This window comes from Culex quinquefasciatus, chromosome 1 (assembly GCF_015732765.1).
Source record: "Culex quinquefasciatus strain JHB chromosome 1, VPISU_Cqui_1.0_pri_paternal, whole genome shotgun sequence".
NCBI lineage: Eukaryota > Metazoa > Arthropoda > Insecta > Diptera > Culicidae > Culex > Culex quinquefasciatus.
The window spans coordinates 11,005,079-11,025,708 of NC_051861.1; the positions used below are offsets into that span (position 1 = coordinate 11,005,079).

Sequence of the window (20,630 nt, forward strand, 5' to 3'; positions counted from 1 at the left end):
AGACAAAATCAATTATGTGAAAAAAGGAGACAAAATTAAAAATAAATCTTCAAAAACTTAAAACAAATATAAAACCTATCAATTTGCAAAACCTTATTTAGAAATCTAATCATTTTTTTTTTAATTTAGCTTCCTTTAAATTTGAATTTTTAAATCATGGATTTTTTTGATTTTCAAATTTAAAATTTATGATTTTTCAAATTTTTGAATTTCTGATTTTTTTGAATTTTGTTCATGTTTGCTCATACCAACCAAAGCAGACATTTAAAAATCTTCTAGACTGGGGTACCCAGGCCAAAATTTGAAAAATCTGGCCAAGTATCGATAAAAAATCTGGAAAAATCTGGAAAAATCTGGCAGACGAAAATCTGACAATTCTGAATTGTGAAGGGAAGGGAGGATATGAATCAATATAACAGTTTATTGAATTCAAATGGTTTAGTTGTTTTGTTATGAAAAACACATTCTTCAATTAAATTCGTTCATTTCAATCAAAGAGTTGTTCAAAATGGTCATACAATAAAAAATCTGGCAAAATCTGTCAATATCTTAATTTTTGGATTTTTTGTTATTTTAATTTTTTTCCCTGCTTGATTCGTCTTTTCGTGCATAATTCTATTTGATGCGGTGCAAACAGGCTGAATACCGGGTAGCAAAGTGAAATCCCGAAGAACTGAGAGCAAATTTGCTACCGCGACGCGACGTGGTTGACGACGGGTGCAAATTTGATTTGCTGCAATGTTCGCCACTAGCGCTGGAGATGCCCTTAGCGATTTAAAGAAGACGTTTTGCAGATTTTATTTTTGCCATTTTTTAGCGATCGCTAAACCTCAATTGACTTCGCTAAAAAAAATCAAAATTTCAAGAATTTAAGGAAATGAGTACAAAAAAAGGCTGACTAAAGTAGAGCACCGTAAAAATAGCAAATACGTAGGTATTCCACACTTATTTAAAAGTTATAAAGCACCATTCTCTTAGGTTCTTTTGTTATGTTACGCAAAAAATGGATTTTTAGACCCTCTCTCCCCCCTCGTAAAAAAATTTCCATGCAAATTTGAAAAAAAAAATGTATGGAGCGTAACACGGCCTTCGACCCCCCTCCCCCCACTGCGTTACGTAATAGAATAACGCTCCCTTATTGGCATGGCCTAAAACTTATTTTACACTGAGATACCTTCAAAAAAAAAAAAAAAAACAATTCAGCTGAAATTTTTTTCAGTTTAATTAATTGTAATAAGGCTTCATCCCTAAAGTACGACACGCTAAAATCAGCAAAAATTTACCCCACCTCTCCCCTCGCTTTTCCTATAAAAATTGCATGCAATGTCAGCTTAGACACCTCCCCCCCCTTTGAGCGTGACATACTTTATGGATGACACCTAACGTAATTTATTTTTTTCAAGCAAACAATTTTTCACATTTGGCCCGCCATTCAAAAAAGGGGAAATTATAGTATGTTTGGCAGGTTAAGGACTAGTTACTAAATTTCCAAAAAAGTGTCCACGTGGTTTATGGATGGTCCCTTAATGCTCTATTCTGGAATTTTTTGATCAACTGTTAAAATTCAGTGTATACCGCCTACTCTAAAATTGCCAATTCGTCATCGTTGGGATTATAAAGAGTAAAGTAATTAAAAGCAACATTTTTAAAATTTAACACCCTTCATGAATAACAGAAACTTTTAATTAATTATTCATCACACAACCTGGTTTACTTATTTCTTTCATCAACTAAAACCACATATATTTTAACAGTTTTCACGATTTTATTGATTAGAATTGTTTATGTTTTGTACAGAACTTTAATGTATACCAAATTTATGTGAACCAACCTTACGGTACCTTTAAATATTGCGTCCTTGTCACGTACTCTTTTAGTAGCACCCCCTTTTTACTATAAAGGACGCAATATTTGAACGTTCCCTAAGGTTTTTTTTTATAGGATCGTAATTGTTATTGTTTATATGTTACTTCAAACACCTTCCACGCAAGGCATGATAACGCTTATCGACCCGAATATATCCTAGTGCGATGGGCCTTGTTTAGCTCAGTTGACATTGGATTCTAGCTTGTTTTTGTCTGGTTATGTAAAAAATCCTGGTGAGAAATATCGAGCCGGATTGCCAGAAAAAAAACGAGTCTGTTCATAGATTACCAAAACGGGGAGTTTGAGTTGATCTTCCTGAGACGTGACATGAGTAAACAAAAATAATTTGCAATATTTGAACATTCTCTCAACAACCTACAATCTACAAATTCCATGCCCAATAATTCCTTAATATTCTTGTTTTGTGCCAAATAAACGAAATTTTTAGGTATGGGGCCTAAACTGTCAATCGAGCTGTAAGCCTCCATCAGTTTCGGATGATTCAACATTTTTTTTGACAGTTTTCTTTTAAAAGAAGTCCATTTTTTATGTCTAGAGCCGCAAAACCTGTTTTGACTCTATTCAATGAGTTGCAGCTTTCGAATGGCATTTCCAAACCACACCAGCTACTTTAGTTTCCTTGAAAAGTCAAGAAATAACATGATGTATGTTCAAATTTGCAATTGCGCTGCAACTGGCCATTGAAACTTGTGAGATCAAAATAAGTTTTGCAGGGGACCAAAATAGCTTCTTTCTTAACATTAAGCTGAATTCAGAAGAGATGTGAGTTAAGCGATGAAAAACTTCATCAAAAACAAATACCATATGAAAATCAGCAAAACGTTAGCTAAAACAAAAGCTGACTCATGCTGATACCAGATCAATCAGTGAGATCATGCCTAGCGTCGAAGGGCACATTGGATACTTTTCATGCTGTGATATTTTGACGTAAATTTTGCACCTTTAAGAAACTCATGAAATCTGCTTTCCCCTTTAGCTTCTGCTTTAGAAGCCAGGCTTGCCAAGGGCAGCAAGTTGGGCTGAAAGAAAGGTAAAGTAAAAGGACGCGTAAGCGCTGGATTTATCGCGTATGCCATTTTTTTTTCAGCTTGCTTTGATTGACAGTACCCAGTCAGTTCAACAGGCATACTTTGGTAAATCTGTAGAGGAGCTATTACACTAAACGGCTAACAGACAAACAACAACAAGCATGCCAGGTAAACTGTTAAACACGAAACAGCATGAGTTTGTTTGCCACAGTGTAATAGCTTCTTAACTGGACATTGTAATTCTGACATCTACTTGAGATCAACAAAAAAAGAAGATATTTACGATTGTCTCGTCGAATGAGTTGAATGCACTGCAGTGCCTGCTCTTTTTCATTCGGATCCGCAGTTTCGTCTGCAGTTTTCTGCAACAGTGCGATGGTTTTGTCCATAATCTGCTTCGCCATGTGTTGGTCGGGAATGCGAAGCTGGATTTCGATCCGTTCCGATCCGGACGGCTGAGGTTGAGAACCTTGGTTCGCGACCGCTGGAGTCGACTTGTTAAGGTTAACTTTTCCCATTTCATTCACCGGAACAGGAGGGTCTAACGATGCGTCTTTTTTTGGATTGGCTGAATAAAACAAGGTTAAAATTTAATTTAAAACACGCTTCACCAGGGTCCTAAAGCCTCTGTAAATTTTTAATGTAGTACGGTAAAAACACAAGCAATGAAACCGTTTTGGATCACTTTTTTGAGTTCAATGAAAAAAAAAAAAATAAAAACAATTGGCAAGGCAACATTTTACGATGGATCAACTATGGCCCCGAAGAAAAGAACTGTCAAGTAAGACACAAAAAAATAGATCGCGAAGTTGAGTTTTCAAAATTGGTTTAAAAGTCCATCCCAAACCCTTTGTGGTAGTATAAAGGGTTATTGTACTCAGAAAAATAAGCTTTATCGATGTGAACAATTTAAGCTAAAATTTAGGACCCCCTCCATAGTTTAAAAATTAGCCAAAATTGCCAATATTAGAAAAAAAACTCTAGATTTGACCATTGCTCGGATAAATGTGGTGAGTCTACTTACCTCCGCTGCTCATAATTACGCTGGTTGGCAAGTATAGCTCTTTTGTTCCCGTAATCTGAAAACAACAGAGTTATTTGAAAAGATTACAAACATTTACTAGAAATGCACTAGCGTTGACCGAAACTTGAGCCAAATCCTCGCAGGTTAAATTATCGTCCGGTTTGCAAAATCAGATGGTGCCCCAGGATGCGTACGCGAAACGTCACAAAGCTCTTTTCCGAAAATCGTGAACAAACGTTCGTGGAAATCGGAACCATCAACAAAGTGTTCGAACTCCATGATACGTTTTTGAAGAAACGTGAACGCTTTTTCACAATTCACAAAAACTGATTTTTCTTTAAAAAAAAACAACTATGACTTTTCAGTGTGTATGTAAAAATATGCCTTGTAACATAACAGCTTTAAGGAATAATAAAGAAGACTGTTTTCGCCGTTAAATGAGTGTTCATCTATACATCCTTGCGATGAATAGAGTGAACTGAGTCTTCACTTTCGAGTTCATTTACAGTTTTACGCGTTGAAACCTGTGGCAACGCGTGGTTCAATCTTGGCTTTTTTTGGTGTTTCATAAGTTAGTTCGCGTTTATTAAAAATTTTTATACTGTACACGAATAAGTATTAACGACATGGTGTGCCGAAACTTTAAATTTCAAGCTATTTCACGGCTATGATTGAACATCTATAAAAAAAAATCTGTATCAATTCACAGTTTAATCCACGTACCAAGTTTTATTTAAAATTATTGAATGACTTTAAAGTCAAAGCGTTGACAAACCATAGTTTATAGAATAGTAATTACTTCATACACATTTTCATAACAATAACAGAACAGTAGCTTACCTGATGATTTATTTTTTAACCGAAATATCCCTGCAAGTATGATTAAGCGCAGAAACAGTCAGATGCAGACTAAAACTGAAACACTTCTGATGTCAGCACAAACACCAATACCGTAGTTACATTTCAATAGGGCGAATCTGTATTTGTAAACAAGCAGTCTATCCCTTTCGCTCAAGTGACAGTTCACGTCAAGTAAGAGGGGGATAGACTGCTTGTTTACAAACGCAGATTCGCCCTATTGAACTGTTACTACGGAATACTGACACGAATGCTAGCGCATATTCACTGGGAGATACGGAGGTTGCCTGTCTGAACTCGTAATATCTGGGAGGGTGAATCAGTCTGAAGCATACCGCCAACAAGAACAGCTGAGTTTTTTTTTTCGTCCCATTTTTAGCATTGTAAGTTGAAGAAAATATTATGTTCTATCAGCCGATACATTTGGTGCATACAATAAATTTGGTTCTTAGGTAGGTATTAGCGATTTTTTGGGTTAAATTTATATTATTAACTAATTTGCTTTTAAGTTTGAGCCGCCAGAAAAAAAAAGCGATGTCGTCAATTTTTGACGGAAAGCTGTCGATAGACAGCTTTTCGTTACAACAATTTTGGAGAAAAACAACTTTTTGGCTGAACGTAACCAGAGTAATACCGTCATCTGGGGCGAATCGAGACTACAGTCTGAATAGGGACAGCAGTGTTTAGAGCACTTAATGGTTTTTAAATTGAAAATGGAGGTACACATTTTGTTGGTCTGAGTCTGTTCTATCGAAAACCAACCAGAAAAATCAAAATGTTGTGCTCTAACATGGTAAAAACTGCTGTCCCAATTCGCCCCAGTTGACGGTACCTCCCACACACTATTTTCCAAAACCATTGCAAACCTCCCTACACTCCATATAAGAGCAGTTCTCTACGAAATCGATCGTTTTTTTAATTTTAATTTTTGTATTTTTTAATCCTGCTGAAACTTTTTTGGTGCTTTCGGTATGCTCAAAGAAATTTGGCAGCTGTCCATACAAAAATGATGTATGAAAATTAAAAAATCTGTATCTTTTGAAGGATTTTTTTGATCGATTGGATAAGGACTACAATTAAAAAAATATGTAAACTGTAAATAAATTTTGATGATTTTTAATTTAACTTGTCACTAAAACTTGATTTGAAAAAAAAATTGACGTAATTTTTAATGTAAAATTGAATTTTCAATCGAAAAGTACTCTACAGATTTTTTGATAAAGGGCTCTGTTTTCAAGATATTGCCACCGAAAGTTTGATTTTAGCGAAATATTTGCAGTTTTTCGATTTCTAAAAATAGTGACCATGAGTGACCATTGCTTAAAATATTTTTTTTTAAATGTTCAAAAAAAAAATCTATAAATTGTGTAAGATACATTGAAGATTGGACCTCCGGTTGCTGAGATACAGATACTTTAAGGAAAGAAACACTAAAATTGTAGTTTTCTAAGTTTCACCTAAACAACCCACCATTTTCTAATGCCAATATCTCAGCAGCTAGTGGTCCGATTTTCAATGTTAAAACATGAAACATTCGTGAAATTTTCCGATCTCTTCGAAAAAAAACTATTTTGAAAAAATAAATAAATCAAGACTAGCATTTTAAATGGGAGTAATATACAATTTTTGGCCCTTTTGAAATGTTAGTCTTGATTTAAAAGTTTACAATTTTTTTTTTCGAAAAGAAGAAATTTCAATTTTTTCCAAAAATTGCTATTTTTTCAAAAAATCATAACTCGGCGGCAGATTTTTTGACCATGTTTCTCAATGGCTCAAAAGTTGCGGATTTTTGTTTCCTTAAACATATCAGAAAATCTCGAAAATCAAAAAATACTTTTTTTTGGGAAATTGAGTTTTTGTAAAAAAAACGTTGATTAAAAAAATCTGCAATTTTTTTTTCCGTGTGCCAATTTTTTTCTCAATAGTCCTCAACAACACCTACAACTTTGCCCAAGACACCAAATTGATCAGAAAATTCACTCAAAAGTTACAGCTGTTTGAATATGTACACCCAACTGGCAGTCGCATGATTGTGATGCATGGCGGCATGAAAGTATATCAGAATCTGCATGAAATCTGTCCTCATGCATTTTTTGCGATATAGGAGTATGACATTTTTGCCCGTTACCGACAATTATCGACAATACCGACGGCTTTTTGGTTGTATTTCACAAAAAAAAAAACACTTGGCAGAACGAGGCTTGAACCACCAACTTTTTGGTTATTGATCCGACACGCTACCACCGCGCCATGGACGCTTGATGAAAAGTGAGTGAAAGAGCACCAACATATGCTTCTCTTTGGAGTGTTGCTCGGGGACGGGGCAGCTTTATATGTGTTGGTGAGAACTGCAGATCGCTGAAATTTTTACACGCGGGCAAAAATGATCTACGGGGTTGCTGCAAAAAATGTTATAAAATATAACATTTTCTGCAGCAAATCCAATGTTGCAGATTTTGCGATATATTTTTCCTTTGGGTGTACGTACCGTTTTTGTATGGACAGCTGCCAAAATTGTATGGGTGAACCAATGACACAACATAGCTTATTCGATCAAAGAGAAGGCCCCCACAAAGTTTGAGCCAAATCAAAAAATAAAAATGGTCGAAATCGGCCGATTTCGTAGAGAGTTGCTCTTTGGTTTTGTGAAAAAAAAAAACTGTCAAATTTTGAACCAGAATCAAAATGACACTTTCTAACAAAATTTTAGCAGGATTCTAACCGAAAAAACTGTCGGTGTCGGTTCTGTCAGTATAATCTGACAGGATTCTTATAAAACCAGGTGATTACATTCGAGCCGGAATTCTTAGAGTTTTTTTTCATATATTCTTAGAGAATGACGGCAATAATCTTACAGAATTATGGCAGAGTTCTAACATAGAATAAGTATTTTCTATGTATACTTATTCTGTAAGAATTGTTTTTGTTGCAGAAAAGTACGCCCAGTCACGGAATATTCTAGCAGAGTTAATTCTGCCAGAATCCTGCTAAAATTGTGGAACATTTGTGCTAGAATCTTGTACGAATATCAAGCTCTGTGAGAACTCTGCTAGAATCCTGCTAGAACGTCGGGATTGGGCGGGAACGCATTGCTAGCAATTTTGTGCAGAATTGCTGAATTCTGCAGGTACGGGAATAAACCTATCGAGAAATTAATAGTGAGAGTGTGTGCGTGCAACATGGAGTTATTTTTTTTGAAAAGCTTGTGTAAGCTTCACAGCAACTGCACAGAAAGTTTAACCACTGACGAACTGACGTGCCACCCCGAATCCAAACTTGACCGCACTTTCCTATCTTCCTTCTCACTCACCCTCAGCGATCAGCGATTGTCAAACAGACGATTTGACAGATGCGCAGCTGCACTTGCTGAGAAACTTTCAGGAACAACAAATGAAAATGGGGGAGAACATATTGAAGCCTGGAAACTTTTGCAAATTCTGAACAAAACGATGAATATTTTGCTAATCTTGCATTATTTAAGGTGAAATGAGGCAAGAAATTTCGTTAAACTTCCAAATTAGGCTATCTTTTAGACTTTTCGTAACATTTCCATTCCAACTCTTATCCGCCATTTACACATGTTGTTCCAGAATTCTTCACAGCAAGAAAACAGCTGATGTGACAAAACGTCAAACTCGAATTCTGACAATCGCCGAAGAAGAGAACAGTAGAAAGAAAAAGAAGCAGTGTGCGGTCAAAAATTATCGACCAATTTGTTCCTGGTGGCACGTCAGTTCGTCAGTGGTTTAACTCTATGTTGCGATTTGACAGCTCGATTGCTGCTTTCTGTGAACGACGGAATAATGCTGCAAATCTTTCGGCAGTCCTTTTGAGATTCGGTGCTTGCAAAAGTTTGGCAACACTGCTGTCAACAGAGGATGTAAACATTCTAGTGTGTTGGGTTGTTTTGTGCCAAGCTGGTGATGAAATAAGTTTAGTTTTAACAAATAAAAGGTAAGTAAATCAAAGTTGCCATGGCAAGCAATGGAATACCGGATTCGAGTGGTACAAAGCAAAAAACTGCTCGAATGTCTGTGCTCCAATGAACAGTTCAACGACGTTTCGAGGCGATCGTGATAATGATGCCCGTGTGCTCTCTTGTACTAAGCTTGCTCGGTTTCCTATATAGGTAGAACAAAATAGCTCACCGGCATCGGAATGCTAAATGCATGGCCACCGGTTGATACGCGTTGAAACGAGTGGCTAAAGCGTTCGCCCAGAGTAAGGTGCGCTCAGTTGAATGATGAAACTCGAACAAACAAGTGGAAACACCGCGTGAGTGTCTTCAGATGCACCAAACTGTAATGTTGAACATTTATTACGCATCTTGTGATAATTTTGGAAAACTCTAACGATGCTTGATCTTATTGCAGAAAGCATACCGAGTTTGGTAGAAAATTTGTCATTCAACGGTGCCGAAGACTACTTCCAAACGGTAGAGATGGACATCAATGGGCAAAGTGTTCAAATTCCGATGGATTCGCAGGTACGCTGAAGTCGCAGTTTCCCGTGCCTGACTTGATTTTTTCCCCCGATTTTTCAGCTGTTATCCGATGAGTTTAATATATTAAGTTACGTTAACGGGTTTGATCCTGCATCGGAGCAGACTGCATCGTTTCTAGATGGAACCCAGACCGTCCAAGTACTTGGGACCTATGTAGAGGTCGAATCTGCTGAACTGCTACAGTCGAATCAGGCGGATCTGGAGCCAAAGTTGGAGGTAAACAGACTGGTGTCATAAAAGTACAAAATTTAAACAAAGGATTTAACTTTTCAGGACCTTGAAGAACCTTCATACGACGTAAACTTTCAGGTATCAGTGGAGGAATTTACATCAACCGAATTTAATTTCAAAGTAAAGATCGCTGAGACGGGAAGAAATGAATCGTACACGTACTCGAATGTATTGAACAAAATTTACACGAGCATAGAAAAACACTGCACGTTTGAGGCGTCGTTCAACTCCTACTCGACAATCCTTCCTATTATCCGGGTTATGATGGTATGTGCAAATGCACCATTCCAACCCTTGTCCCGGTGCGCCTATCACACCAAAAATGACACTACCGCGAACAAGAATCATGTTGTAGTACGGAGAGATGGGTCCGCGGAGTACATTGGAATGCCCGAAGGAGAAACTTTCCGGGACCGACTTGCATTGAAAATCGCCATGGGCGATTCATGCAGGAAGAACATAACTCTCGAGTTCAAATGCCTGAGCTCGTGTTACAAAATTAAAAAAGTGTCCACTGCGCTGGTGTTCACCCTTGAAGACCCCGTCGGCGGTCAGCTCCTGGGACGGGAAATCATTCCCATTCAGATTTCGAAAAACTTCAAACGGGACATGGAAACGGCCGAGAAGGCGGCCGTGAAGCGAACTGGCGATACCAGTCAGAAGCGCAAGCAAGCGCCGAACTCAGTGTCGGCAGCTCCTGTCGCGGGAAGCTCAAGCAAGGATCCGCTGTCTGTAGACCTTAATCTCAACCTACCACGCAGTGCCGCCACGGACTTTCTCAAGTACGCTGAGCAGTTTTTTGCGGCTAAACTGTACGGAGCTGATGCATCAACCGAGCAGGAACTGATGCCGTGCCTCAAGAAGATCAGACTGCTAGCTTGTGGGTTTGCTGGGTTTAATCGTAAGAAGTAGCTTAACAATAATCTTTTTTCAGCCGACATGGAACAACCAAAAGACCAATGAAACCAAGCAAAATGAGCATCGAAAAACATGCCAAGTGGAGTAGCTGCCTTTAGAGTGCTGCAGAACCTGCAGCGTTCAGCACATTGCGGAAAATTATCAAAAGGGTATACCATGAAATTCAAGCGAGCACGGCACCTGTCAATGTGCCCCTACCAGTTGAATCGGTTTGCCATTTGAAAACTAATATAAGTTTGTGATAATTTCTAGTTTTAACATAATTCTATGGCCGTTGCAATTCTATTTTCATGTTTTTGTTCCTCGACCTTGGTTTAGAGGTTAGGATTTTGACAGCTCGCTTGCACTGTTTCTATTTTCGCCACGTGTGTCTCCGTTAAAATGTGGGTGCGTGTGCGCTTTATGGACATGAGCTGTCAAATGACGTCACGGCGTAAAACCTAATTGAGCTGTGCATTAGCCGGGCAGATTTCCGTCAGACAAACTTGTGTAGTCTGTCGTTAGCGTGCACATTAGCCTGTATCGCATCAAGCATCACAGGTTCCAACAGTGTTTTGATTTTTGTCTGATTTTATTTGTTTTTAAAGTACGTATTGAACAAATGTTTGCAACGGTGTTAGAATTTATAGTCATATTTCTATTACCGTAAACTGGGGTGACTTTGATAGGATTTCAATTTGTTTTTTGGAATATTTTCCAACAGGTAAGGTTTTTCTCAAGATTATTATTTTTAAAAGATGTACTGGGGTAGACCACACAAAGTCCATGTACTATTTTGGAAAAAAAAAAGTTTTTTTCAATAGTGTTTAGTGTTTCCGGGGTGACTTTGATAGTCATAGTTATTCTTGTTAAAATCATATTTAATATGTTCAAACTTTATTTGTACGTTAAATGTACCAAGAAGCTGATATTGTTTTTAAGAAAAAAAAATCAATGTTTATATTTAGTTTACTAAGTTTATAAACTTTTTAACAATATACATTTAAATTTTAGGTAAAATTGTTAAAATGGCGAAATTTGGCGTGAAATTTGTTAAAACTGGTTTTGTTTATAAAATTATTGATTTATATTGTATTTTATACTGAATTCGAAGCACAAATCAAAAGTTTTCACATTTTAAATAAAATTTGTTTAACTGAAATTGCGTATAAATTTGGAGATTTTTTTTAATCGTGTTTAAAAAACACATATTATTTATTATTTAAAAACTTATTTACCTTTCTCGTAGTGGAAAATTACCCGAAGAATCCGAAAATGAATTCCGTTTTCCGATTCTAAATCATGTTCATTGAGAAAATCATGACACTTTGAGCAGTTTAAAATAATGACTTTCATCAATATTTTTAACTAACTTTTTAAAGTTTTCAAAATTTTATAAAAAGTTGTTTTTAAGGTACTTTGAATACTTCTCTACCGCAGTCAGTATGATTCCAAACAATTCCGTACGTATTTTAATTGTACTCTTCATTTTGCGGAAAAATACCAAACCTATCAAAGTCATCCCGTTTTACGGTATATGGTAAATGCCACTTCTAATTTACTCGAGTCCGATAAAATTAACATTTGAAAAATAAATGTTTTATTATCATAAGTTTTTGTTTATTTAACCACGAATTATATCGAAAAAAAATTGTAGACGTCATCAAAAAATATATTCCATAACTTAATAACAAAAAGGTTTTGGAAAATTATTTTCTTATGATTACGGCCTTACATTTCTAATCTAATCTAATGTAACCCTAGCGTAGCAAAAAAAAAAAAAACATTTTGTTGTACAAAAATTCAAACTTTTTTCAGTATATTTTTATTCTTTAAAAAGATTTACATTTTTTTCTCAGATCTGAACCAGGGGTACAGCATTTAATTCCATTGAGCACCTAATGATGGCTTAGCAGCACATTGGTGTTCAACGAAAACTAGTTTAAAGCAGCTTCGACGGAAATTTAACAAGCATTCTGAAAGCGCAAGAATCAAACGTCATTTATTTTGTTTCAAGGAAAGTGAATCTATTTCATTTGTAGGGGAAATATACTCATTTTAATCACTCTAAGCCGTTCGACCAATTCTAATCACTTTTGCCCAGGGTGGCCACTCAAGTCGGGAAATCGGGAAAGTCGGGAAAAAGTCGGGAATTCGCCAAAATCCGCCAAAAATCGGGAAAAAGTCGGGAATTTATGATTTTTTGTCAAAAAGTCGGGAAAAGTCGGGAATTCTGAGCATACTTGTTTAAAAATAATTTTTTTAACTCTTGAATAATTTTGTAATATTTTGTACAATTTTCAAATTGAATTCACTCATTTCTGCTCTAGTAACTTACTTTAAATTTAAGGTTCTTTTCACTATTTCAATATATTTGAGTATGAAAAAGCTGTTTAAGACATTCAAAATCTTTAGAAATATTGGAGTCTTTTTTTATTAATCAAATGATCGCTATTAATTTTTGTTCATAAAACAAGAGGTAAAGTTAATGAAAAACTAATATAAAAATAGAGCCTAATGGCCAGCTTATAATTATTCTATTTCATTTTGTCACATAATTGAATATTTAAACTTGAGTTTGGCAAATTTTTTTCGGGTCAATATTTGTAATTGTTTAACTAAATTCATTAAGTAATTTAAAATATGTTTTTTTTCCAAATGTTGCCCTTGAACTTTTTTTGTGAGTATGGGTAAATAACCTACCATAGATAAAGCTTGATTTTCAGTTTGCGGAAAACTTAAATATCGAATAAAATTCAAAATTGAAAAACTTTTTTATGTTTTGGAAACATTAAGAAAATATTGAAATTGCAAAAAAATAATCCAAGAAATTTTGAGTTATTGCTTAGTTGTTTAAAAAATTGTCTCTTCAAACATTTTACTTAAAATAAGTGGGAAAACATAAAATCATATCAAACTGAATTTTCATTGAAGAAAAAAAACAGTTAAATACTGCATATTATACCGATACATTAACATTGATTAAAAAATCAATATCAAAAATTACAAAATTAAAAAGGGAACTTGGCAACATTTTCTTTTATTAATTCTTTGAAATTTTTCTAGATTATTTTAATGAATAATAACAGCAATTATGTTTAAATCATTCTTTGATTTAAAATGATTATGAAGTTAAACAAAAATATCAAAAACTATACGTTTGCCAATTTAAAAAATAACATGGAAGTTATAAGTATTGTTGAACTTTTGATTATTTTTTCAAAGACTAATTGTTTGTGTTTCTACTCTGAATCATAATAATGAAATTACATTTTTTAAGTTTTCTTTATTTGTTATTTAGTTTCTGTATTTACAAAAAATACCTACATTTGGGTTTTTTAAAAATTAATTGAGATTTTTTTTTCGGTGGTTAATATTGACTTTTCTTATAGAAAGTTTTTTGTTTGAAATCATTCTTTAAATAAGAAATGCATATTTTTTTAGCATTCTGGAAAAGTCTGGAAAAAAGTCGGGAATTTGAAAATAGAATTTGAGTGGTCACCCTGCTTTTGCCGTTTTCCGCTATTAAATCAACATTTCAGATGTATCAACAATGGACAGGGTGGCCACTCAAGTCGGGAAATCGGGAAAGTCGGGAAAAAGTCGGGAATTCGCCAAAATCCGCCAAAAATCGGGAAAAAGTCGGGAATTTATGATTTTTTGTCAAAAAGTCGGGAAAAGTCGGGAATTCTGAGCATACTTGTTTAAAAATAATTTTTTAACTCTTGAATAATTTTGTAATATTTTGTACAATTTTCAAATTGAATTCACTCATTTCTGCTCTAGTAACTTACTTTAAATTTAAGGTTCTTTTCACTATTTCAATATATTTGAGTATGAAAAAGCTGTTTAAGACATTCAAAATCTTTAGAAATATTGGAGTCTTTTTTTATTAATCAAATGATCGCTATTAATTTTTGTTCATAAAACAAGAGGTAAAGTTAATGAAAAACTAATATAAAAATAGAGCCTAATGGCCAGCTTATAATTATTCTATTTCATTTTGTCACATAATTGAATATTTAAACTTGAGTTTGGCAAATTTTTTTCGGGTCAATATTTGTAATTGTTTAACTAAATTCATTAAGTAATTTAAAATATGTTTTTTTTCCAAATGTTGCCCTTGAACTTTTTTTGTGAGTATGGGTAAATAACCTACCATAGATAAAGCTTGATTTTCAGTTTGCGGAAAACTTAAATATCGAATAAAATTCAAAATTGAAAAACTTTTTTATGTTTTGGAAACATTAAGAAAATATTGAAATTGCAAAAAAATAATCCAAGAAATTTTGAGTTATTGCTTAGTTGTTTAAAAAATTGTCTCTTCAAACATTTTACTTAAAATAAGTGGGAAAACATAAAATCATATCAAACTGAATTTTCATTGAAGAAAAAAAACAGTTAAATACTGCATATTATACCGATACATTAACATTGATTAAAAAAATCAATATCAAAAATTACAAAATTAAAAAGGGAACTTGGCAACATTTTCTTTTATTAATTCTTTGAAATTTTTCTAGATTATTTTAATGAATAATAACAGCAATTATGTTTAAATCATTCTTTGATTTAAAATGATTATGAAGTTAAACAAAAATATCAAAAACTATACGTTTGCCAATTTAAAAATAACATGGAAGTTATAAGTATTGTTGAACTTTTGATTATTTTTTCAAAGACTAATTGTTTGTGTTTCTACTCTGAATCATAATAATGAAATTACATTTTTTAAGTTTTCTTTATTTGTTATTTAGTTTCTGTATTTACAAAAAATACCTACATTTGGGTTTTTTAAAAATTAATTGAGATTTTTTTTTCGGTGGTTAATATTGACTTTTCTTATAGAAAGTTTTTTGTTTGAAATCATTCTTTAAATAAGAAATGCATATTTTTTTAGCATTCTGGAAAAGTCTGGAAAAAAGTCGGGAATTTGAAAATAGAATTTGAGTGGTCACCCTGATAATGGAGAGTTGCTTGCTCAATTTAATTTGAGCTATTTATTACTTTGGAACAGTCAAAAACACTTTATGAAAGCTGTAATTCATGATCAAAGTGCTGATAGGCCGATTATAGAAATAGGCTGAGAAAGGGTATAGTTCCCCTAGTTGAGTGTATTGTATTGTATTCCTTGAATGGTCATGTAGAACTTTGTGATATTTTGATCTAATAATTGTAAAATGTGGAGAAACCTATGCAAAAGATAGTAAAAACCTGCAAAAAAATTGGAAAAAATACTTATGTATGTATTTGATAGAACCTTTTCAAAAACCACACGTAAATAATATTGTTTAGCGTCTGCTAATATATTTATTGCCAGATTTTTCGTGAAAAACGTCATGAGAAGCTTTAAGGTCGTATATATTAGGATGTAACAAAAATGACTTTTTGGCGGGCATTCAGGGATTTGTTCCGGTGGGCATACTGAGCCTAAATCCCAAATATGAGCTTGATTGGACGTAACAGGAGCTGGCCCTCCGCCCTTCAATTTTAAATGGGATTTAACCCGTAAAAAAAGATTTTTTCAAAAATGTCACTTTTAGAGGCATTTTGGCCACTAATGCGTTTACCAAAAACATCACTGGCGTGTAGGCCAGATCCTTGCACATCTTTTGGTATATATAACATTGAAGTTTGGAGCATCCTGGAGCTCGGTACAGACCTTCAAAGTTTGGCATTTTTTCGAAAAATCGGCCCAGCAAAATCAAATGGCGTCTCGGGCGTCGCGAGGCGCGACGCATATCTTTTTTGCCGGGGCCGATTTTTCGAAAAAATGCCAAACTTTGAAGGTCTGTACCGAGCTCCGATCTGGACTACACGCCAGTGATGTTTTTGGTAAACGCATTAGTGGCCAAAATGCCTCAAAAAGTGACATTTTTGAAAAAATCTTTTTTTACGGGTTAAATCCCATTTAAAATTGAAGGGCGGAGCGCCAGCTCCTGTTACGTCCAATCAAGCTCATATTTGGGATTTAGGCTCAGTATGCCCACCGGAACAAAGCCCTGAATGCCCGCCAAAAAGTCATTTTTGTTACACTCTAGTATATAACTTCCGAACCCTTGTCAAGTGGACAAAGACCCAGCACGTATATAGTTATATAGTAGTAACACCAAGCCGCGATGGCATAGTGGTTAGAATTTTTGCCTACCTTTACAAGGGACGAGGGAACGAACCCCGACTCGAGCAATTTTGATTTTTCGTTCAAGTTTGAAGAATTTAATATATTTCCTTAACTTTCTCGTTGGGAGCATATGGGCATCGAAGCCAGGACCATTCGTTTACAAGGCAAACACCGCAACCAGTCAGCCACGGCCGCTCCATGCTGGCCTTTGTTTTTGTCCTCTGCCGAAACTCGGTGACAAGCTGCTCTGCTTCCGGTGCAGGGTTACCAGGTCAAAATTTGGAAAATCTGGCAAAGTAACGATCAAAAATCTAGAAAAAACTGGCAGACGAAAGTCTAACAAATCTCAATGGTGTAGATGGGGGATGATATAAATAAATTTAAAAGTTTGTAGAATTCAGATGATTTAACTGTTTTTAAGGCCTAAAAAAGGTAGAATATACTTTTTATTTAAGAAAACACATTATAATACTTTTCAAAATATTTCATTTTAATCAAAAAGTTGTACAAAATGGACAAAATCTGCCAATATCTAGCACTGAAGCTTTATTCTGGCTGACACTTTAAAAATCCCAGATTTATCTGGAAACCTGGCAACCTTGTTTCGGTGAAAACCAGGAACGACGGATTTGTGTGAAGGCGAGTTACACTATAGTAATTTTGGATCCCTCACTTGTCCAGAAAATACCTCAAATTTAAGTATTTATACCTATAAATAAGGAATAATCATGGTCCGCCATCTTGGATTATACCTAAATATCAGTAATTTGGATCCCTCACATTTCCAGAAAATACCTCAAATTTAGGTGTTTATACCTAGAAATAAGGAATAATCATGGCCCGCCATCTTGGATTACACCTAAATATTAGTAATTTTGGTTCCCTCACTTTTCCAGAATACTAAAATTAAGGTATTTTGGTTCTACAATTATACCTAAAATATAGGAACTCTCGTACTAAAACTCTTTTAGTAAATAAATACCTTATTGCAGTCAGGTTCGATTATACCTAAAATTTAGGCATTTATACCTAATGTCCGTTTTGCGTGTAACTGAAGAAAAACTCAACTCATCATGATTTCTGGTGGTGTTCCTCGGGCCCTGAGGTCTGTTACATTTTAGTGCTCATCCTTTTTTCCCTCCGATTTCAAATCTGGAAGGGCTTCTAAAAAAGAACAAAAATTAATTGTTTGGTGCAAAAAAAAAAAAAAAGAAAAAAAAAGGAGAGATTAGTTTTATTTAAATTTTCCCACATAACGTACCTAAAACCTTACAGATGTTGTCCAGACAGGGAAGGAGTTCGCTTTTTTCTTGCTCGTTAGCTCGGTATAATTTTGCTTCGAAAAATTGCCTAGAGTATTGTAGAAACTCTTGCGCAGCACTGTGTGGCAAATTTAAATTCATCGCGATGGAATCTGGCCGCTCTTCCGTGCTGCGTGCTGCTGGAATCCTGGACGACGAAGGTTGAGCTGAGGTTGATTGCTCTCGATGCGATTGCTTGTTCGGAGATGCGGTATCGTCTGGCAGTTCGGTCGCAGGACGTTTTGAAGGTGGACCTTTTTCGGCCACTTCCATGTCTCGTTTGAAGTTTTTCGAAACTTGTAGATGAAATATTTGACGGCCTACGATTTTTTTGTCGTCCTGATCTTCCAAGGTGAACACCAGAGCTAGTTTGAGCTTGCGAATTTTGTGGCATGAGTTGAGACACACGAAATCTAAGGAAATGCTTTTCAGACCGGACTGATCTAGCGGAACAAGAATGGCCAGACGTTCCGGGTAGAGCATTCCGGTGGCCGTTCCGACGTATTCTGCCGAGGCATCCTTGTGACGAACCACGTGATCTTTGAACGTCGTGTTGTCTCCTTTGCGATGGTAAGAGCAACGCGCCAACGGATGGTTTAAAAGATTCGACCCGACAAGCATGATTCTTACGCTTAGATTGGAGCCATGCTCAGGCTTATAAACTATGTCAAACGTTATCGATCGATCCGTACTCGTGTATATTCGGTTTAGTACGTCTGAAATTTCATAGGAGTCACCTTTACCGGTTATATCTAATTTTACCTTAAATTTAACAGATTTCTCAGAAAACTCTTCAAGCAATAAGGCTGTATCGGATTCAAGCGGGTGTTTGTTCTCATGCGACGCTTCCAGGGACTGGTCCTAAAAAGAGAGGAGATCTTAATTTTGAAGTACCTACACTGTTGTATGTAAATTACGTACCTCTTTAGACGAGGAACTGGCGAGCATTGGGTCCTGTTGCGTTAACAATGGTGATCTTTCCTGTTCAGCCATTTTACCTTAAGGTTAATGTTAGTTTAAAGCTTAAAACTCTCTAATCCTATATGTTATCTTGTCACAATCAAAAGTAATTGATATTTTCTTTGTAACAAAATAAATTATTTTTTTCAATCCAGCTTCGTTTTGTTTTGGAGTAGATTAATTTCAACAGTGTTTCTGAAACAAAAAAAAACTTATTTTGCTATGATCGCGCCATACAAAGAATTAGGTTTACTCTTGTTATTGAAATATATCGATAATCTTTGATTAGCAATCAAACACTTAACGTCTTGTAGCCAGTTTTTTGCTGTAGTTGTCGTGGTTTTCATTTTTCCTCAGATTTTATACAGCCGTCCTGTAAAAAATAACTCTATTAATTATTACACCAACCACAATTTTTTGGGTGTTATATATTTGCATTCTCTAATACTAAAATATTATCTATCGAGTCATTCGAGTTTTGTCTTAATAATAGACTACCGGATTCGAGTGGTAGAAAGACCACCATAAGAAATGGGGAAAAAAAACAAAAACTGATCAAATGCCATTACCACATTGGTAACACATGTGAGTATTGAGTTCGTTCTCAGAGATTAGTCCTGAAGTTGCCTTCCGACTGCACGTGACCTTACCTTACGCAAAAATCAGCTGATCATATAACTTGGACAATGCAAGTATTTTCAATTTAGAGCTACAACCAAAGGATGGTTTGATCAACATGTTTTTCGATAATCATACAAAAAAGTCCGATTTTCCTCCACCAAAAGCTTCACTTATTATCGTTTGCTTATATTTTCTTTTTTTATTGCCTACTCAAGCGTTTTATGGCAGGGCTGCCAGGTGAATTTTGTCTCACTTAAAACCTCTGTATCGAACCTTGCAATTCATCAACATGCAGTTAAACTTTCTGTCCGGTTGCTGTGAAGTTACTTCAGAAAGTTTAACTTCACGTTGTACCTACGCAAATTCTGTCGCTTTTAATTTCTCGACAGAAATTCATTACACCTCCGGTGGTTTGACACTTTTTAGTTGGCACTCCGTTGGTTGAGTTTGAAAACAAAGAGTTTATCATAGAAAATATATACCCATTTTCGTCACACTAAGCTTTTCGGCCTATTCTTGTCACTTTTGCAGTTTGCTGATATTTAAACAAGATTTTCGGATACATCAACAGTATAGAGTTGCTTGGAAACGATAGTTTCTTTGATTCCTTAGAGGAGAAAAGCAACTCGCGACAAAATTTGGAGGCTAAGAATTTTGACAGGTATGATTTTCATAAAGTATTCGCCTACTTTTCTCTCCCACAGAAAACTAAGGACAATGTAGCTGTCAAACAAGGCCAAACTGTTAAAGTCACTCACAAAATGAACTTTGAGTGATTTGAGTTCATTTCTGACGTCACGATTTTTTTTTGAAATTAAATATGTCTTTATTGAACTTTCTTATAATAATTACATTTCTTTTACATTCTAAGTGGTATGGCTACATGCTCTTCATCTTTGTTATATTTTTCGTTTTCTTATTAACTGTTCACATTCATTTATTTACTTCAAATTGTTTTACATTTTTGCATTGAATCGAATACATTTGGGTAAAAATGAAAAAAAAAAACACTTTAACAACTAATCCTAACTAAAAACTAAAAAATGTAAATTGGGTTCTAAAGCCCTATGTAAATTTTGATCTACAACGGTAAAAAACACGCTCAAAAACCATTTCTGATCACTTTTTATCATTTTAATGCAAAAAAAAATTGATCAACTATGGTCCCCTTGAAACGAGCTGTCAAGTAGGACCTTTT

General features: G+C 35.0%; 2 protein-coding genes across 12 annotated transcripts; one reads left to right on the forward strand and one right to left on the reverse strand.

Annotated features, from left to right (window-relative positions):
* Positions 1-1,745: 1,745 nt before the first annotated feature.
* On the reverse strand, positions 1,746-19,660 carry LOC6033950. 8 transcript variants are annotated; one of them, XR_005277575.1, is made up of 8 exons: positions 19,462-19,660; positions 19,065-19,184; positions 18,773-19,006; positions 17,812-18,712; positions 17,533-17,711; positions 3,940-3,994; positions 3,199-3,483; positions 1,746-2,906 (listed from the first exon to the last, which is right to left on the reverse strand). XR_005277575.1 is itself a non-coding variant. In XM_038256338.1 (4 exons), exons 2-4 carry the CDS (start codon positions 3,950-3,952, stop codon positions 2,872-2,874), a joined length of 333 nt encoding a protein of 110 aa, XP_038112266.1. In that variant the 5' UTR covers positions 3,953-3,994; positions 4,780-4,924; the 3' UTR covers positions 1,746-2,871. The 8 variants fall into 8 exon arrangements, 3 of the variants coding, with proteins under 3 accessions (XP_038112266.1, XP_038112277.1, XP_038112274.1); XR_005277570.1 differs by having other exon boundaries at positions 17,533-17,714; positions 19,462-19,656; XR_005277574.1 differs by lacking the exons at positions 1,746-2,906; positions 3,199-3,483; positions 3,940-3,994 and adding exons at positions 15,440-15,643; positions 16,578-16,838 and having other exon boundaries at positions 17,533-17,714; positions 19,462-19,656.
* Positions 8,605-11,163, forward strand: LOC6033951 (cellular tumor antigen p53). Of its 4 annotated transcripts, none has more exons than XM_038256297.1 (6): positions 8,605-8,751; positions 8,927-9,098; positions 9,171-9,283; positions 9,341-9,517; positions 9,575-10,412; positions 10,467-11,163. In XM_038256297.1, exons 3-6 carry the CDS (start codon positions 9,239-9,241, stop codon positions 10,493-10,495), a joined length of 1,089 nt encoding a protein of 362 aa, XP_038112225.1. In that variant the 5' UTR covers positions 8,605-8,751; positions 8,927-9,098; positions 9,171-9,238; the 3' UTR covers positions 10,496-11,163. The 4 variants fall into 4 exon arrangements, with proteins under 4 accessions (XP_038112225.1, XP_038112231.1, XP_038112239.1 ...); XM_038256303.1 differs by having other exon boundaries at positions 8,927-9,072; XM_038256311.1 differs by having other exon boundaries at positions 8,641-8,751; positions 8,906-9,098.
* Positions 19,661-20,630: the final 970 nt, after the last annotated feature.